The 19290-nt window shown below is 38.3% G+C and overlaps 3 protein-coding genes and 1 long non-coding RNA gene across 4 annotated transcripts; 1 reads left to right on the top strand and 3 right to left on the bottom strand.

Annotated features, from left to right (window-relative positions):
• Positions 1–395: 395 nt before the first annotated feature.
• On the bottom strand, positions 396–3396 carry LOC114459251 (zinc finger BED domain-containing protein 1-like). Its single transcript, XM_028441568.1, has 4 exons — positions 3033–3396; positions 1414–1921; positions 1033–1219; positions 396–866 (listed from the first exon to the last, which is right to left on the bottom strand). The coding sequence occupies exons 1-4, from the start codon at positions 3394–3396 to the stop codon at positions 396–398; spliced, it is 1530 nt and encodes a 509-aa protein (XP_028297369.1).
• Positions 3397–4764: 1368 nt separating this feature from the next.
• On the top strand, positions 4765–6986 carry LOC114459249 (uncharacterized). The gene is made up of 3 exons (XM_028441567.1): positions 4765–5308; positions 6097–6327; positions 6474–6986. Exons 1-3 carry the CDS (start codon positions 5291–5293, stop codon positions 6984–6986), a joined length of 762 nt encoding a protein of 253 aa, XP_028297368.1. The 5' UTR covers positions 4765–5290.
• A 201-nt stretch (positions 6987–7187) lies between these two features.
• Positions 7188–7728, bottom strand: LOC114459243 (uncharacterized). Its single transcript, XR_003673290.1, has 2 exons — positions 7647–7728; positions 7188–7366 (listed from the first exon to the last, which is right to left on the bottom strand). It is a non-coding gene; the product is annotated as an uncharacterized LOC114459243 (long non-coding RNA).
• A 398-nt stretch (positions 7729–8126) lies between these two features.
• LOC114459248 (uncharacterized) lies at positions 8127–13339 on the bottom strand. The gene is made up of 10 exons (XM_028441566.1): positions 12879–13339; positions 11352–11447; positions 10966–11067; positions 10531–10614; positions 10343–10408; positions 10111–10248; positions 9685–10021; positions 9310–9595; positions 8537–8770; positions 8127–8284 (listed from the first exon to the last, which is right to left on the bottom strand). Exons 1-10 carry the CDS (start codon positions 13337–13339, stop codon positions 8127–8129), a joined length of 1962 nt encoding a protein of 653 aa, XP_028297367.1.
• Positions 13340–19290: the final 5951 nt, after the last annotated feature.

Here is a 19290-nt window from a genome sequence, read left to right as displayed (position 1 = left end):
ATATATATTAGAGGTGGGCATAGATTAATTTTTTTAATCTAGATTAATCTCACTGTAATCTTCAAATTAATCTAGATTAATCTAGATTAAAATGGGTAATTTTAATTCTCTCAAAGGCATGCAGAATATGTGTGCAACCCAAATAATGACTAAAAGGAAGTCTTTGAGAATGGGTTTATTAGACCAGGGGCTCATCTCCTGTTTCCAAAATGCATCACAAACTGATTGAGAAAGCAGTTCTATTATAATAAATGATGATGAAAATAAATCATGTTCAATAAGAAGAACTTGTGCCTACTAACTGTTTATTCTGTTTAACATTAATTTTGAACTGAACATAATAGATCGTGATGAAGTGATTACAGTCACTAGATTTGTGTCCATCAGTCCAAGCTCTATTTCTCCTTCCACCAGTCACTCAGGCAGACCAGCTTGTTGACATTTTCTGGTGACAAACTAGATCTCCTCTTCTGCACAATATGGCCTGCTACAGAAAAAAGTCTCTCGCATGGGACAGTTGTGGCAGGAGTCCCCAAGTATATACGGGCAATGTGGGCCATCTTACCATAGACAGCAGTGTGCTCTGACCACCACTTCAGTGGACACAGATCTAGACTGGCACTGGGCTCTACCTTGTACCTCTCCACAGTATTGTCTTCTGGTGTCTCCTCATCTGAGTCTGAGTCTGATCCCATCAGTAGCAGGACTGTTTTCTTCTTGGGTGGCTCAGGGTTCTCCTCCCTGAGTGGCTGCAGAGCAGGTTCTTCTCCCTTCACCAACTCCCTTAGCTGTGCCCACACTGGCTCCCTCTCTGCTCTGGGCAAGCACTTGAGGTCCTTAAATCGTGGATCTAGAGCAGTCGCCACCTTTGATGAATAAAAATAATAATTATTGATTGATTGTAAATTTCATTTTCCAAATCTAACCTCCATATTTCCTCATGACTCATTCATCTATTCATTGACGGATCTGCTGGCTTAACAGTCTATAATGGTCAAACAATGCAGTTATCTTCTGGTCAGTCTGACATACCTTAAGCCATTCCAGGTTTATTTTCTCCCTCCGCTGGTTGAGGTCCTTGGTGAAGGCAGCCTTGAATCGTAAAACATAGGCAGGATCATCATCAGAGATCTTCATCGCGTGCTGGAGGTGGCACAGGGCAGGTAGAACCGCAGAGCAGGTTACATACTTATCCCCACCAAGGAGATCAGTGATATACCTACACAGACAGACAGACAGACATAAACAGAGTAAAAAATAATTAATGACTGATTCATTTAACTTAGATTACACATTTTTTTTTAAAGTTCTTAATCACATTAAATTTAAGGGCACGTGTTTATTGAATAAAAAGTGACATTTAAAAATAACTTTTATGCTAATTCATGAACACGCTATCTTTGTAGACCATACCTGCATGGCTCCAGCAGTTTCTCTAGCTTTGCCAACTTCTCATAATCAGCATTTGTTGGGAGGGCCAGATTGTGCTTCTGCTGAGACAGCGTTGTGTGCAGTGCATCTTTGTTGCGTCTCATGCGCTTGATCATCTCAAGGGTGGAATTCCACCGTGTTGGGACATCTTGCACGAGTGGCTCCTGAACTTGTCCAAGGGAGGCTTGCTGGACATTCAGCTCGTCTGAGTTGGCTGGACTGTGTTTGAAATGTCCGACCACTTTGCGGCACTTGGCCAGTGCACCATCAAAACCACCCGCCTGAAGTGACATTACAATAGCTCTCTGTACAACATGCGCCACACAAGGCAAATGTTCAAATGGCAGTATCCTCCCTGCTGCCACCATATTAGGAGCACTGTCTGTTCCAACAGTGCTGATTTTGTCAGCAATCCCCCACCGATTAGCGACGTCAAGAAACTGCCTGGCACACGCTTCAGCAAAGTGACGCTCTTCTGTTTTCATCACACCTAACGGACAAAAAAAGTAGATCCGAATAATGCTGCCTTCAAGTGCTATCGTAATTATGGTAAATACCAAAAACCGACATCGAAATTGCACTACTACTCGCAAAAAACTAGCATTATCAAGAAGCAAACATAATGTGGTGGTAATTCGTTGTGTCCTGGTAAGTAATAGATTAAGTCAGGGGTCTTCAACGTTTTCCAGGCCAAGGACCCCCAAACTGATGGAGAGATGGAGCGGGGACTCCCTACTTATATATATTGTATAAAATTGTGTTTTATATTAAACTGGTCCTATAGTGCCATGTATAAATGTACTATTGTGCATTCAATACTAAGACATTCAAAACACACAGGTTTATATATTCTTGTTTTTAGTTTAAACATGTGAAAGGTACAGTGAGTAGGGTGGCCATGCCACTGCCATTCATAAACATAACATAACATAATAAACTGATACCTGCCAAGATCAACAATGTCTGTCAAATTGCATGTAACAACATTTTGCATAAAAGCTGTTCAAATGGACATTTTTGTTCAACATAAATGTGGAAACGAAAATTATTGATGCTTGTTAGTGCCACTGGCATGCATAAACATATGTTATCTTGCATACAATACTGAACTATTAACATAATTGACAGATTCATGTTTTAATTTTAAACATACATGTAGTATGGGCAGTGAATCCTCAAACCAGCTATGGATGGCATACATTACTCACTAATGTATGATGGGACAGGTGAATGAACCAGTGCCCAGCTTGAAAGAGCTCCTGTGTGTCGCTGAACGTGTGCATTGCTGACTGAAAGACATCTTCTGCCTCCATTTATCTGTTCACTACAGTGTGTTGGATTCATGTTAATGTGTATTTAAAGACATTTCAATTTATTGAAAAAATTGCGGGGGGGAATATTAAAAAATGTCTAATTATTTTTATTATTATTATTATTATTTATTTATTTATTTTTTTTAAATGTCTAATTAACCAAAACTTTCGCGACCCCCCTGCAGTACCTCCGCGGACTCCCTAGGGGTCGCGGACCCCCTGTTGAAGACCCCTGGATTAAGTAATTAAATTAAATAATGTAATTTAAATTCACATGACGTATCTTACCTAAAGCGAAGGAGTGAAGTTCCCAGCTGGCATCGATGAGGTGTACAGTAACGCCGAGGTAGTTATCGTTGTTGACAGATGTCCAATGATCCCCCGTGACTGCTACCCACCTCGCCTCGACAATCTTCGCATCCTTTGCGGCTTTCTTTGCGGCGTACTGGTCATCTATTCTCCTCATAATAGTTCGCCTCGCAGGTAGCTTGTAAGATGGGTCACCTGTGGCAGCCTGGAGAACAAGCTTGAGCCCATCATCTTCAACCACGCTGATGGGCCGGCAGCTGGTGGCAATCCACTGAGCGAGGAGATTCGTTAGCTTGGCTGATAGAGCTGTGCTGATGGGCTTGCCTCGGTTGCACTCAAACATAGTAGTTTGACGACGACTCTTCCCTTGCGCTCTATCAGCGCTTGACCCGGCATTAGCTAAGGGATGCTTTGCATTTAGGTGGTACTTTAGACTGGTAGAACTCCTACAATAAACTAATTCGGCATTGCACAAGGTGCAAACAACCTTTGACTTGTCGAAGTTTCCATTGGGAAGCGTTTTAAAAATAAATTTTCCCTGAAGCAAACCCGGTGGCTTCATAGCTGCATCCATGTTAGCATGTCACGTTGGATGTGGTAATTTACACAGGTTCGAAGACTCGTTATCCTCCCCTACAGTGCAATTCGGCTCCGTACTGTATACATCCGCGCTAAAATATCAAGGTGAAAGACATCATAGCTTGCATAGTATAGACCCAGCTCCCAACTTTGAGAATAGATTAACGGCGATATTTTTTTTATCGCCCGATAAGAGGCTCGCGTTAACGCAGCAAGTTAACGCCGATAACGGCGCGCCATTAAAAACTATGTACACTTTTCCTTTTCTTTTGTTTTTTGTCATATTACTTTTGAAACCTACATGTACTGTAGAAGAGGGTGATTGAACGTCAAAGAAGTATTCTCTGTTTATCCAGGTTTACTTAATTTTAATTGAATTTAACTGTTTTTTTTTTTGTTTGTTTTTTTTATTTCTCTTTGAGTTTTATTTCAAGAAAAAAGCACTTGTAAAGATCACAGGCATCTATACACTTTATTATTGTATCTGTCAAAGTGTGCTGTATGCCACCCTTTGTAAACTTTGTGTAATTGTTTAAACAAAAACACAGAAAAATAAAGAATTTACAAAAAATGTGGTGAAAATAAAGCATTTGCATGAATTAAGAAGAATAAAGTGTTGAATGTTCAAACTTTAAAATGTACTTTTTAAGCCACTACGACTCTTCCTTATTATCTTACCCTTTAATTAAAGAGAAACCGTGAAGTTTTGGTGTTTAAGAAGTGTTTATCTCACTGGTAGCCCTTTGGATTATTCACTAGTTTTAAAGTAGCTCCATGTTTCACAAAGGTTGGTGACTTGTTCTTTAGATCAGTGGTTTTCAACCGTTTCAGGCCGTGACCCCACAGAAATGGGTTTAAAGTAGCAAACTAGAGCGGGCAAAAACTGACATAAAGTGCTAAAAATGGTTAAAACTGTCAATATTGGAACAATTAGTTGAAACTGGCTAATAATGGGAATGACAAATGGTGAATGTGGTTAAATTGGCAAAAAAAAATTGAGCATGGAATATGATGAAAATAGGTTAAAAGTGACAATAATGGGTCAACATTTGTGACATTAGGTGGAAAAGTGGTGGAAAGGGTTTATAAGTGCAAAAGTGGAAACACGTGTGCAGAAAAGGCATTGAAATAAGATTGGAAGTGTCAGAAATGGGAGTAATATAGTAAAAATATGGCAAGAAAAAGGGATGAAAGCATGTTAAAATATAGCAAGTTTGGTTTAGTTGCAGAAAAAGGGAAAGTATGAGCAAAAAACAGGGTCCTTGCCCCAAGGTTGAGAACTCCTGCTTTAGATGCTGGTTCCAGGCTGCTGTGGTGTGTGCAGTCTCCTCTGTGGCCACTAGGTGTCAGCCTCCCTCTGCTAACAGCCTGACTCTTTGGATGGAGGTAAAAACCTATGTTTGGCTACAAAAAGTCTACAAACCAGTGACAATAAGCTGTTTCCTCATCAGAATCCCAGTTGTGAGGGAAGAAGAGGAAGTTTGTGTCGAGTTAAAACTTAAAGGTAGGGTCGGTAACTTTCTAAACCTAGCTTGATTTTGATGTAGCATGCTCCGACAGCTCCGCCTTCCGACTCCCCCTCCCCCCTGTGCTTCCTCTGAAGCCACCCCCCCTCACTCACATGAACGCGCACGCAGAAGCAGACCTCAGCCAAGCGTATGATGTCGCATTCAGCGGTAAGATATACTTTATCATTTTATATGTTAAAAAAGTGACTAATTTACTAACAACGGTGGCGGCCAAGCTAGCATGTTAGCATTAGGTTACCCGGTAGTAAAGCGTTTAGAAGGAGGGCGACATTCGTCCCCAAGTTGTAGTCCTCCTGAAAACAAAGGTTTATTATAATGAGTTTTTCTTTTCCACTACTCAGAGTATCGATCAGCTGGTCTGCCACTGTCCTAGAACATAAGTAATACATCTTTTACCTCATTTATTTTATTATAATCATTATTTTCATTTATTTGGCACCTTATTCATTTTCACCTTGTTATTCAGTTTCCCTTACAACATCTGACTTTTCTGCGTGTCTATAATTATTATTTTTAGTGTTGTTTTCATTTCTTATTGTTTCTTTTTAGTGCCACTTTTTGCCTAATTACCAGTCAGGGATAATATAACAGACAGAGAGAGGAGTATAGCTGTAGTCTGTAGAAACCTTTTTTATTATTATTTATTTCTGTACATTCTGGTTTCTTTTTTATATTTAATATTCTGTATTTATATATTATTTCACCCGAGTGCTGCTTTTCTTTTCTTTCTATAATACAACTGGAATTGTAATTTCCCTGCCCGAAATAAAATAAAGTATATCTAATCTAATATTGTTTTTTTTTAATTCAATAGATGTAATAGAGCTGGGAAAAATAATGTCATGTCTACAGCAATTACAGATACATTTTTTGTTCAGTTATAATCATTGACGAAAAGCCTAAATGTTTGATATAATTTCTTATTTCTCTTTTAGAGTTCAGAAGGTGAGAGGTTTTATGCCTCTGACCCTGATTACAGTCCGGAGCCAAGTACATCGTGGAGTCAGAGGAGACGTGGCCAAAGTCAAAGGAGGATTGCCACAAATAGAGGCCAACGTCTCAGAGGCAGAGGACGGGGAACCAGAGGACGGGGAACAATAATCCTCGATCAAGATAATGCAAGTCGTGCTCAGATTCTGCAGGGTCTACGAATTGCAGATGAGCAGGTATAGCAAATATAGGTTCTGCAATCAACATCACATGTAATAAACTGGCACGCTACTTAGTGTGGACACTAGATTCCTCTTAGAGAACAGTAAAGCTATATTCAATGAAACATTCCTAAAAATCTTGAAAATGTTATGCTTTACAGGCCAGAATTCAAACACTAAACTTAGAGGAATGTCGTCAACTGCTGCAGCGCTGCTTGTCACGTGAACCAAGCATGATGTTTGACCTGCTACACATCACATCAGCAAATGCACCAGCACCTGGCACTCAAGTGTCAAATCAGCTGAGCTGGTGTGTGTGCAACAACTGCAGGGATATGCCCACAGATGTAGAATGCAAGTGCTGTGGGCAACAGCCAGAAGCTTGTATTTCCATATTGCCTCACATGGCAGCCTACATACTACAGGAGGGCCACCTGCGACTTGCCAGCCGAATTTGGAATGATGTCCGGGGCTTGGATGATCTGCCCAACCGAGGGGAGAGCAGCAAACAATTACGCCATGCAGCCTACCGTCAATATGTTATGTGGCAATATGGGGCACTGGGACGAGGCAATAGAGTTGTTATTCCTAGTTGCGTTGTGTGGAGAATCAGAGATTGCTTTCCAGATCTACTGGGACATTATACGGGTTACATCCCTGGAAGAGTGCAATAATGTTTCCATTATGACAAGTGTAAATAAATGTGCCCTGCACTGAGCAAGGTGTTGTTTTTTTGTTTTATCTATTATCATTACAGAAGAAGTAGCTGTATTTACACATTTTTATATAGTATTTTGGCATTTGCTTGAACAAAAAGCATCTTCAATCAAGCTATAACATTTTGAATCTCCTTACTAGTAATGATAACAAATGTGTACACTTGTACAATTTTTATTATAAAAAAGAAACGTCACATACACTTCATACAACTTTCATCCTGCAAAAACAATGGAATTAACAAAGGCAATACACATGAAGTGTTGGTCGGCAGGTGAGGCTCTGTATGTGGCAGCGTCGTCCACTGTGGGAACTTATTGTTTCGGCAGTGGTTCACCTTTAGAAAGAACATCAGAATTACATATCTGACAGTTACTGCATTTGATAGACAAACCACACCATTTCTATTGTATTTCACTCGATAACAAAAAGTCATTACAGTTTCAGTTGTTCATCAGCTATGTTTATACAAATTCTTTAGTTTATTAGAGCTGTAAAATATGTACAAGTAGACCTGGTATAAATATTATAATATTATGTGAAGTAGATTTTTAATTAGCTTTTGCACATAAGCATATTAGTACTTTATAATCAACTTACAAAATAAGTCAACTCACCTCGCCCTCTGCTCAGTTGCATCTGCAACAGGTCCTGGGTGGCTGGGGCAGGGACACCTGACAGAACCCCATATTAACGGGGATCGTCAGGCCTCCTTGTTATGGTCCGTGGCAACCCTCCCACAGCAGACAACCTTTTCCTAAGGATTGCACTCTGGAGGTCTGGGATGTAGCCATAGTCTTTGTCTTCTTTTACTGTGTAGAGGCTCCACTTCTTGGATTTTTTATTAAACAACCTGCAATATCTGGAAAAACAGAAAGTATAACAATCTTAGGAATACATCTAAATAACCTAACCGTGAACAATAGGATGAGTTTTCAATTTTGTTATTAACAACCTTCACCTTGACCATTTATTTTGTCATTACATAACCACACCTCAAAAATGTAAACAACTTTGGTGCATTTATTTATTAGATCTGTCTCCACTTATGGCCTTTGAGTGTTTTTATTCAAATATGAGTGTAACTCTAATACGACTTACTGAATGGAGCCATCATTGTTCTTCTTTGGTAGTCTGTGGATGTGGTAGTTGTAGTCCAGGCCAGCCAGCATTGCTCGAGCTGCGTAAACTGGTGGGGAGAAGCTGAAGCGCTTGCTTGCATACATGAGTATGTGATTATGAAAGGACTCCAGCTCTGCAGTTGACCTGAGAACACATTTAAACCATATACATTTGCTTTACTTTTTTGTAATATAAAATTCAAGACACATAATATAATAAGTATTATATTTATATTACAAAAAGTAATTGGAGGACTAATCCGTAAGTTGAACGTAGACGTGCTGATATACCTGAAGTTTAAATATTTAAGTTTAAAAATCAAATCAATTTAAAAGCATAACAATGCAAGTGATGTTGCAAAAAAATAAAAGAAATAAACAATTACTGAAGAGGGCTGATATTTGCGTATGAGCATCCGTGCAGACTTCTACGATTTGGAGGTCTTTACGCAGTGTCTCAAATGCTCGTATGAAGCCTTCCTTTTCCATGATTACGGAATTTCGCAGTGTCTCTCGCTTATCAATGTTGATAATAGACATGATCTGTTTGGAATCATTGTCCATGACAGAATATGTGCAATATTGTGCACAGAAACCTGGACTGTCCATGCGGGCATCACCTTTTGGGGGAAATAACAAAAAGAGAGTAAAAAAATCAGTTGAATCAGAATGGAGCCAAACACCAGTAAACTAAAAACTGAATTTTTGTCTACATTTTATTAATCCATTTTGATTTATAACTCACTCCTTCACTGTTATGTCTACAATTTTATTTATTTATTTTAATCACAATGCATCTGCCAGTCTTATACAATGTCTTGGAAAAACAGTTATATTATATAGAATATATCAGTGGTCTTCAAATGGTCAAGAATCTGGACCCATTCTATGTTCTTAATAACAATCGTGGATCCGTATTTCTTCAACATTTCAAACAGTATAATGATCAACAAAAATGAGAAGTTGGTGGCATTGCAAGGGGAAATGTCAGTAATCAGTATAAATAACTTTTGGCCACATAGATTTATTTGGAGGCACTCTTTCATGACTCACTCAAAATGGCTCCACAACCTATGTTTTGGTTTAAACCCAGCCATTGAGAACCACAGGTGTAAAACATTTTTCATTGTGTGTGTGTGTGTGTGTGTGTCAAACTCACCCAAGGCGACAACAGGCACTTTTGCCTGAAGCTGGGTGATGATTGCGGCCCTCTTCTCACTCCAGAACTCCTTTATAGTGTCCACACAGTAGGAGTCCTGAACCCTGAAGAATGTTGATCTTTCCACCATCCCCAGTTTCATGAACTTGAATAACAGGGATATCTTGGCATAGTTGTTGCCTGATAGTAGTATATTAGTAGACAGCATGAAGTCTCCAACTAGCATCCCATATTTCAAAGTGGGCTGGGAACACCATTTCCACACTGTATGACCAAAAGGACATTTCTGTGGAGGGGGAAGGGGCGCACATTACAAAACAACAAATATGAATGTGAAAAACATATACGTTTAAAAAAACCCAAAAAATGACTTACCCATTCAATTACAGCAGCTGTTCCCCTGGACTTTATATTGATTTCAAACGGGCCAGTTTCCATGCACTTTTGCTTGGTCTTTGAGTCTTTACCAGGACACGTGTTTACAGGTAGACAGAGATACTCAGCAAGCTGCTTCAGGCTGTCATGATATGTGATAGAAGCAGGATGACCAATAATATCATCCTCCACCATAACTTTACATGACTCTGGAAATGTGTGAAGGTCTGTGTCGGTAGGATCTGGGATATTGGCTGAAACATCATGCACAGCGTCTTCCATGCTGATTGTAGGAAGAGCATCCAAGCAAATTTTACTGTTGAGAGCACCACCAGTCCTGTTGTAATAAAAGTAGCTATGAAAAGTACACCTCCCAAAGAACACATTATTGTGAGAACAAGTACAGAAAGATGTAGTTGTTCATACCTCACACAAATACGAGGCTTATAGGTTGATTCTTCACTGTCATCGTCAGAGTGGACCTCCCTGGTTACATCTTCTTCTGATGATGACAAAGACTCTGACTCTTTATCAGGGTACCAGGTGCTATCATCCCAGTCAATACTTTGGTAGAAAATATACATTCATAGATTATTCAAACAATACACAATTTTCTATAAACAGAGAAGTAAAATCATCTCACAACAAAGAAACTTACATGGAGTTCTGAATGTCATTAAATTCATCAGCTCCAACCTCAACGTTTAGGTCCTGGGACGGCATACTGAATACACAGGCAAAGAACAATAATTGAGGGATATTATGACATGTTACTGTGATGCAAGTAAAGCAGCGTGCATTTTTTTTTAAACAAATGGAAAAAAATTATAATTATAATTACCATACCTTGAATCCAATTGCTGAAGAGCTGTCTCTATGGGACCACTAATGTCTAACTCCTGGACTCCAGCAACGGAGAAATTATCATCTCTGTGAAAATGACAGAATTACAGAAAGTAATCAGCTTTAAACTTGATTTGAAATGCATTATTTTTTAATGCAGCAGAATGCCTGCAGGAAATAAAACGAGTTCAAAGGAGAGCCTGGAAGACAATCAAGGGCTCTCTCATCTGGATGACACAGAGTACAACATAAGATCCCCCCTCCCCCCCTTGCCTTACGTACAGATCTCCCCCAACCCCCTCCCCCCACCCCCCACACACTATCGGCATATACATTTAGTAATAGCGTGATGCACGTAGAACAAACGACAAGTTAGGAAGAATGTTCGATAGCATGGTAATACAACACATGTTCATATCAGCCTAAAGTTACACGCACCTCTCAGACAGTGACTCGGGAGCAACAGTTGACACAGCGGGGTTAGGTAGTCTCACAAGTGAGTCCTTCCACGGCGTTGAAGTCGACGGAGCACAGTTATAGCTAAAAAGAATCACAAATATCCTACATTACAGCTGTTGACCGCCCTGCTGAAAGCAAACACAACACACACGCTCAAACACGCACACATGTATACTGTACACACTGTAGCTGCTAAACTAGCTCGCACTAAGAGAATCAACAGTAGCATCGGGCTAATCCAACAACAGAAATACTTTGCGACATGTATCGCTAACGTTAACATCTGGCTAATATGACAAATAGCTTGAATTGCTTCCACTATTTTAAAAGATAACACAATCACCCAGGCAACAAAACAACCTTACCTGTCCAAAAGTAATTCAGCAACCATAGCATCAGTTTTCAGGTCCTCCTTCAATTGTCGCCAGATGTTCCGATGCAGATTTTTGTCTTTCCTCTCGCTAAATCCAAAGACCTCTTTTTTGCAGCTTTTTCTAAAAACGTCTTTCTTTTCTTGCCCTTCTTAGCAGGGCAAGATGTTACCAGTAAACGTGGAATAGCTACTTTCTCCACCATTCTGTTGTCTACTTCCGGGCTTCCGCTAACAACGGAGACATTTTTAATGTACGCTCGTGCACGCACGGGGCCGTGAACGAGCAGGAAGACCAGGAGACGTGATTGGTTGAAAAAAAACGAACCGTGAAAATCCCATTGGTCGCAGTTATTGCTGATTTACAGACGCTACAGTTGACAGATTTTCTTCGTTCCTTTTTCAGAATTCATAAGATCTTCACATCTGTCCGGACATAATGAACATTTCTACCAAAAACTTGAAAAGTGTATCTGGAGATAGTTACCAACCCTACCTTTGAGTCACAGTTCGAGATCATTTTTTTTTATCCATGTCACCTCCAGGGCTCCATATGTATTAGTGAATAGTTCTGAGACAAATCTCTCCTCATATAATGAATGGAGCTTTTTTAGCTTGTGTTGGTTAAAGCTGTTTATAAATCACCACCAGAAAATGACATTATTTTTACTAAATAGTTTATTTGTGCAATACCTCTGTGAACTGTAATTGTTTATATTAATGTGTGTTCATCACTGAAATTTAAGTAATATTATAATAAATCTGGAAGTTTTGCATCTTTTCACATAATGAAATATAGTAAAACATTGTAGTCACAAGTATTTAAATTAAAAATAATAATCTTTAATCTGTATCTTGTTTTTGTGCAATGCTTTACTTTAATAATATTAATTACTAAGATATTTAAATTAGCTTTTATTTACTTGTTTGTGTTCTTTTATGTGTGTATGTGAAAATTTTTTATCATAAGTAAATAAAATGTCAAAAAAGTAATTTTGCTCATGTTTTCTCCTCATGTAAAGCATCTTTGTGGATATGGTGAAGACCACTATGTAAGTGTTAGAAATGATTCTGATAATAATAATATAACAATAATGTAAATGTCAAATACATGGTATAAAAATATAAAGGGGCCAAAAGAAAATCTGGCCTAGGGCACCAGAGAGGTTAGGGTCAGCACTGCCCGTCATTCTTTGGTTATTTCGTTAAATTAATTATCTTAATTTCTGTCATGACATTTCAACCAAAAACTTAAAAAGTGTATCTGCAGAAAATCCAACATGACATGACGTCAGATAATTGCTGTCGCTCTCCCAGTAATTCAGTTAAAGTCACGTGTTTAGCCAACCAGACGCATGGAGAACGTCATTTACGCTTTTTCTTCCGGCAACAAAAAGGCGGATAATGAACCACTCTTTCTCTTTGTGCTCAATGTTCATGTATTTCGTGATGAAATGAACATCGTGACATTTGTAGATGGTAGAAAGTACCGAGATAGAGAGTGGAAAAAAGTGGGGCGTACATAAACATGGTCCAGGGACTGTGGTTCAGCTCATCTATGACTGTGGAAATGGTTCCTTTAGCTAAAGTGATGGCCCACAACGCAGCAGCCACGAGGATGCCAACAGTTGGACTCCTGTGGGTGTGATAAAAGACTGGGTGGACCACTGCCAGGTAGGAGTCAAAACACATGCAGGCCGTGAGGAGAGGTCGTCCAGTCAGGTTTAAATCATACAGAAAGTGACTCCACATCTGGACAGGCTGGAAAAGCCAGAAAAGGAAGTTAAACAACCCAAGAGGGATGAACAACAAGAAGAGCAGGTCCATGATGGTGATGTTGAGCATGAAGACATCATTAGGGGTGACATAGTTTCCTCTTTTGTGTCTTTTGAACAACTCCCAGAGAACAGCAGCACAAGCAGGACATCCAACCACAGAGAAGAGAGCGCTGAAGGTCGTCCAGACTGTAATGTCTGCTATCATGTCCCCACAATGTCCACTTTCCTCTGGTCCTTCACTGCAGTTGGACGTCACATTGTGAGAGTCAGGATAGGGAAACATTTCAAAACTTTTGTTCTCTGATAAAATATAACTCAAATAAGCCAGTTACCATGACAACACAAAATATCCTTCTTTCTTTGATGATTTTCCTCATTTGCACCTGATCAGAAGGATCTGATTTTCCCTTTGATTCAGATACTGGAAATATTTGGTTCAGATGTATTGTATGGAAATGTATATTTAAATATATGTAACCAAGGATTACGTTTCATATGCTGTGAGTTGAAATTTACATGTTTGGTCCAGATGTTTTTGGTTCAAATATCATCAGCTTGGGATCCAGTAAAACCAGGTGGAGGAAAAAAGTATCTCAACATGGAGGAAATAACTTTTTATTCAAATAAATCTGAAACAAAACCTACATCAATAATAAATAGTCTGTTTATGATCATAACTACTCCACCTGCAGGTGGATCACAGACTTCCTGTCTGACAGGAAGCAGCACGTGAAGCTGGGAAAAACCATCTCTGCTTCCTGGACCATCAGCACTGGATCTCCTCAGGGCTGTGGTCTTTCTCCTCTGATCTTCTCCCTGTTCACCAACATCTGCTCCTCCTCTCACCAGGTGGTCAAACTCCTGAAGTTTGTGGACGACACGACCATCATGGACTCATCTCTGATGGAGACGAGTCCACCTACAGGTGTGAGACAGACCGACTGGTGTCCTGGTGCAGCCAGAACAACCTGCAGCTTTAAATCAACCCAGTCTCACAGATGTTCATGCATTAGCACCACAACAGTAAATCTATTATTTCATGCTATTAGAGCATGAATAAAGTGTTGTCTTTGTGCAATAACAGCACGATGTATTGTCGTGTATTAACAGCACAAATATCAACGGGCTGAAGTCAGGTCACGTCACTGCTGACTCATCAAAAACAACGGCAGAAAGCTCTATATTTTCGTGGCAAATTTCTTTATTTCAAGATAGACTGTAGCTTTAGAATAGTTTTAATGACATTTCTAGTGAGAAATGTACCCTTGACTTTCATAATATCCATTCGGTTTATCTAAACCATCTGTATTTTTTCCGGTACATTCTGTGGTTTAAGATAAATATCCACGCACAGGGCGATTGGATGTTGTAATTATTTTCTTGCTTTGTTTTTTCATTATAATCAATATTTTTATTTATATTCCTTCACATTTGAATGTGTTCCTACACGTCACGTCAGGTCACATGACCACCTGTCAACCCTTTGTAAACAGCAATATTAAGAGAGATTGTGGCTTTAGCTTTGTTTTGATGACATTTCTAGTGAGAAATGTATCCTTAACTTATATAATATCTATTCAGTTTATGTATAGGATCCATAGTTTGTTTGTTTTGGCAACATTAATCATGCTTTATGCTGTTGCTATGGTGCTAGCACGCTAAAAACGTACCGGAAGTGAGGTTTTTTTTTATTTTATTTTTTTTAAAGTTAGAGATGTTGAATTAGGTTTTCACTTTTTAAAACCCGAAATTATTTATTTTTTACCATTATTATTATTATTGTTGTTGTTGTAGTTGTTATTATTATTGTTATTATTTATAGTCATTCACATTTGAATATATTTCCACACCTCGAGGCTAAAGTTTAATTTAAAACTGTTTGAAACCTTGTAATAATGGAACAATGTGAATAAAGTTTTTTTCTTTAAAAAAACGTGTTGTGCCTTCACTTAAACTATATTAATAAAGTAAGAAAAAAAACTATTAAACATGCACTGAACAATATATCTTTTAATCTGTTTAAACAAACATTTTAAAAGATATTTCACTTATTTCTGTAAAAAATAATGTTTTATTTCTGTTAAAAAATCATTCCTTCATGCAGAGTTCAGCGTGTGTTTCATCGTCACATTATCTTCAGGAAATTATTATTTTTGTTTTTTTTTCTAGTTTAGTGTAATCTCTGTAGTTGTGTGTTAGTAATAAATATTAAAACAAAAAGGTTATATTTTGGGGGGTCAATATTTTTAGCACGGCATATTATATATATACTGTATATATATATATATATATATATATATATATATATATATATATATATATATATATATTGTTTTCTGAGTGAATCCATCTGTTGTGTAACGTTACAAAAACTATTCCAATATGACAACAAAAGGAAAGCACGGTGATCAAAGTCATTTATTTGTTAATGTGAGAGTTCTAAGATCTTTGTTACATCAACAATAAAATGGTTCAGAAACCGACACATTTCAGAATAATTGTCTTTTTTACATCATCCACTTTAATTAAAACTAAAAATCATCTCCCTCACTTTTTACAGAGGAATTGATTGTTGAGAACGTATTGATCCAGTTAGATTGATTGAATGGTGATCAGCCAATCACAGCCAGCCATTTGACTAAGGTAAACAAAGAATTGATGAGTAAAGTGATGGAAAATGAATAACAAGTGGTAAAAAATGGTCCAAAAGTGGCAAAAATGTGCCAAGAAAATTGTGAAAAGTGTCTAAAATGGACCAAAAACAGTCAAGAGTGGCAAAAAATGACAAAAAAGAGGAAAACAGGTATGTGGAACAAAAAGAGGCAAAATGTAGGAAAAAAGGAAACAAGTGTTATTTATTGGGCCAAAGGTTGATTATTTGGATGAAAAGTGGTTAACAATGGTTAAAGAATAGACAAAAACTGAATAAAAGTGTCAAAAAGAACTTAGAAAAATGGAGCAAAAATAGGACAAAGTGATGTTTTTTGGCAAAAGGAGCTAAAATCTGAAAATACAAGAAAAAGTGTCAAATTTTTTTTTGGAAAAGGGACAAAAATGGGACAAAGAAAATTGTAAATCAGCCAAAGAAAAGGATAAAAAATAAAAAGGGTTTAAAAAGTTTCCCTTTTTAAGGTTTTCTGGGGAAATAATAATTAAAATGAAGACATAAAGAGCCACATGTTGAGAATCAGTGACTTAATAACAGCTTTATCATGGTTTTAGTAAATTAATTTAATAAACTTTATAAATGGCTGCTCCACCCCTGGTCTTCATCATGAGAGGAGAGACTGACAGACCAGCTACGACAATAGAAACACCTTTAAAACACGTCCCAGGAGAACAAGGACTACAGAGAAGAGCTAAGAATCATGGGACATGTAGGATTTTAATGAAAACTACTACATGGACAATGAGTCTGTGTATCTGGTTTAGTTAGTGTTCAATGACGTGTGAAAGTCAAAGTGAGTCAGGTCACACAGAGAGGAGAGGGTGAACAATTAACCACCTGCACCTGTGCTGCCTTCACTCAACCTGGGATTTTCTGCCTCCTGCTAATGGTTGAATATATTCTACTGTAAAGAGGAGACTTTGATAAAGAAGTGTTTTAGATCAAACTAGTTCAGCTCTTTCTGATCAATCTAAGCACTCTTCTAACCTGGATATCAGGGATCATATGTTAGGGTTTCCTATAGAGAATCTATTTTCCCACACTCTCCTGGGGAAAGTGAATGCACCTCATAATGAAATGCAGAGCAGCTGATGGAGAAGCTGTGAGATGTTACAGAAGCTGTTTAGAAAGATTTGAAGCTTTTCAGAGAGCTAACATGCTAATGAACCCTTGTTCACTCCTTTAACTTTACATACACTTGTACACTTCATGTACACAAACGCTCCATCTCATAAAAGTACAATAAAAATGTATTGCATGAACATATATCGCCAAAAAGGAAAACTCAATATTTGTTGAATCACGATACACTGGCCATCTCTATGTCATTAACAATAAAATAAGGAGGCTCTTTTACTTTACAGCCAGGCCTGCATGGGGTTGACACCCCTCTGTGTAGAGTTTGCATGTTCTCATCATGCCTGTGCGGTATTTCTCTATTAGTACTCTGGCTTCTTCACACAGCCCAAAAACATGTACTGTATGTTAGAATAGCAGTGGTTTTCATAATACATTGTGTTTGTCATTATTCTCTATCCCTTTACAATTAAGATTTCTATTTTACAAATACCTCATTTCAAAAATGTCTTAACTTATCTCTCCATAAAATACGTTGCTGCTTTGTTCCCTCTTATGTGTTAAAAGAGAATGGAAGGGTCTCTCATTGAGGTTTATTGATTTATTTCATTCAAGAGATTAAAATACATTTCTTTCTTGTCCACATTGAAAAAGAAATACATTTATAATAAATAAAGCCGATATAGGAACAGTTGACCCCATCTCGATAGCACTTTGCGTTCCTGAGTTATAACCATTTTTCCAGATTTCCCTGTCAGAACTTTTTACTGGCAGCCATTTTTTTTCAGACCAAATGGTCAATAACTTTTGATAGGAAGATGCCACAAACCTGTGCTTTACATCGTTGAAAAGGTCTCAATGTGCTCTAAAACATATCAAAAAAAATCAGACCTCCAGCGCCTTCTAGTGGCGAATTAGGCAATAGAAGAAAATGTGAAATTCCACTGATGAGGTGTATCTCAAGCTTCTCCAAATACCTCTTTTCTGCGCTTGGTATCAGTTTGTCCCTGTAAGGTCCCTTTTCTTTCGCCTTCTCTTTTTGCATTGCTTTTCTTCTTTTTCCTTGTCGTATCCCTCTATGCAAAAAGTAAAGCTCTGGCGAATGCGTGAAATTCTGGGGGCGTCTACCACCATCATGGCTGACGGGCTCAGACCCCCCCCAAAACAACCCAACTCACCACGTGACTCCTCACTCTCAATACTGCTTGGCCAATGCAGGATGTCTGAGGCATGGCTCTACTGGTACATTGTCATGTTTCAGGTCATCCACAGGGTTCAAAGACTATTTAAAAGGTATTCAGTGTTACTTGTTGTACTGTCAATTAATGCTTTAAATTATTATTACTCCTCATGAGATTGATCTAACACGGTGTAAGACTAGCTTCACTGAATGTATTTTGTTTGTCTAAAACTAAGGGACACTTTAAAGTGTACAAGTATGGGTTGTACAAAATTCCACATTTGTACATATTATGTGAAAGACTAAAAACTCTTGGGTGATCTTTACAGCATTCCTCTCTCTCCAGAAGGAGCAACAAGAGAGCTGCTGAGGAGGTGGTCCATACTTTCTGGAGAGACTATCTCCCATACGCAGAAGGTAATTAATGGTTTAATGGTCAAATAAAATGATGTCTGTTTTTTGTGTGTTTTTATTTTAGGAAAGGTCGTAGAAGCTCGAACCTTGGACCATCAGAAGGCTGTGATTTTAGTGTGTACATTTTCAAGTTTCTAGGACCTTCCGTTGATTTTTAAGGATTTTTTTAAGAATCGTGGGAAAAAGAAGACATGCAAATGAGGACATTTTATTGGTACACCTGCTTGTTAACTGACCTGTATAATTGGGGCAGCTCAGTTTCACAGCCATTCAAGCTCTGATCACCACAGTGAGAGGTTCTCTTGCATTTGACTTGAAAAAATCTGTTATGTCTGTTTCCCCTTTGTATTACTCCCATATAACCCAGTACTCACCTGTTCTATTTTTTTATCTATTTTTTTATCTGTTTTTTACTGACCTGTGTGTTTTTGTTCATTGATTTCTTGTACCTGTGCTTGTGTTTTACTCTACTTTTTAACAATGCGAGTCCTGCCATCTTACATCTTTATTTTCAATGCTGTGCATACGTCGGATTGCTTTTTCTTGTTTTTCATTCTGGATGCACACAAGCCTTTCTACAGCAAGGAACAGGGAGCTCCATTGCGTCTGATTGGGTCATTCACGTTCCACTATTTCAAAAGCAATGGCTGACCTGCTGGTTTTATTCCACAGGGCATTGCATTTTACAAAGCAGACCGAGACAGTCTCCTGAACATTTCGTTGCTAGCTCCTGCAGCAGTGGTGTCAAGAGTTGATATGAGATTGAGGAGATGGCATGCACACTTTTGGTGCTTTGGAAGTTGGTACTCAAGGCCGG

This window comes from Gouania willdenowi, unplaced genomic scaffold (genome assembly GCF_900634775.1).
Source record: "Gouania willdenowi unplaced genomic scaffold, fGouWil2.1 scaffold_275_arrow_ctg1, whole genome shotgun sequence".
In the NCBI taxonomy this organism is placed as follows: Eukaryota; Metazoa; Chordata; class Actinopteri; order Blenniiformes; family Gobiesocidae; genus Gouania; species Gouania willdenowi.
This window is presented reverse-complemented; position numbering and strand designations above follow the sequence as displayed.

Bases quoted from the DNA above. Each gene is read 5' to 3' on its own strand.
- LOC114459251 (XM_028441568.1), bottom strand. From the start codon at position 3,396: ATGTTTGAGTGCAACCGAGGCAAGCCCATCAGCACAGCTCTATCAGCC. The intron at 1,220-1,413 runs GTATGGTCTACA...CTGTCTGTGTAG, and splicing joins AAACTGCTGGAGCCATGCAG to GTATATCACTGATCTCCTTG. The intron at 867-1,032 runs GTATGTCAGACT...TATTCATCAAAG, and splicing joins TAAACCTGGAATGGCTTAAG to GTGGCGACTGCTCTAGATCC.
- LOC114459249 (XM_028441567.1), top strand. The intron at 6,328-6,473 runs GTATAGCAAATA...TATGCTTTACAG, and splicing joins TACGAATTGCAGATGAGCAG to GCCAGAATTCAAACACTAAA.
- LOC114459248 (XM_028441566.1), bottom strand. From the start codon at position 13,339: ATGATAGCAGACATTACAGTCTGGACGACCTTCAGCGCTCTCTTCTCT. The intron at 10,022-10,110 runs GTATGAACAACT...TTATTACAACAG, and splicing joins AAGCCTCGTATTTGTGTGAG to GACTGGTGGTGCTCTCAACA. The intron at 9,596-9,684 runs GTAAGTCATTTT...CCCCCTCCACAG, and splicing joins CAGCTGCTGTAATTGAATGG to AAATGTCCTTTTGGTCATAC.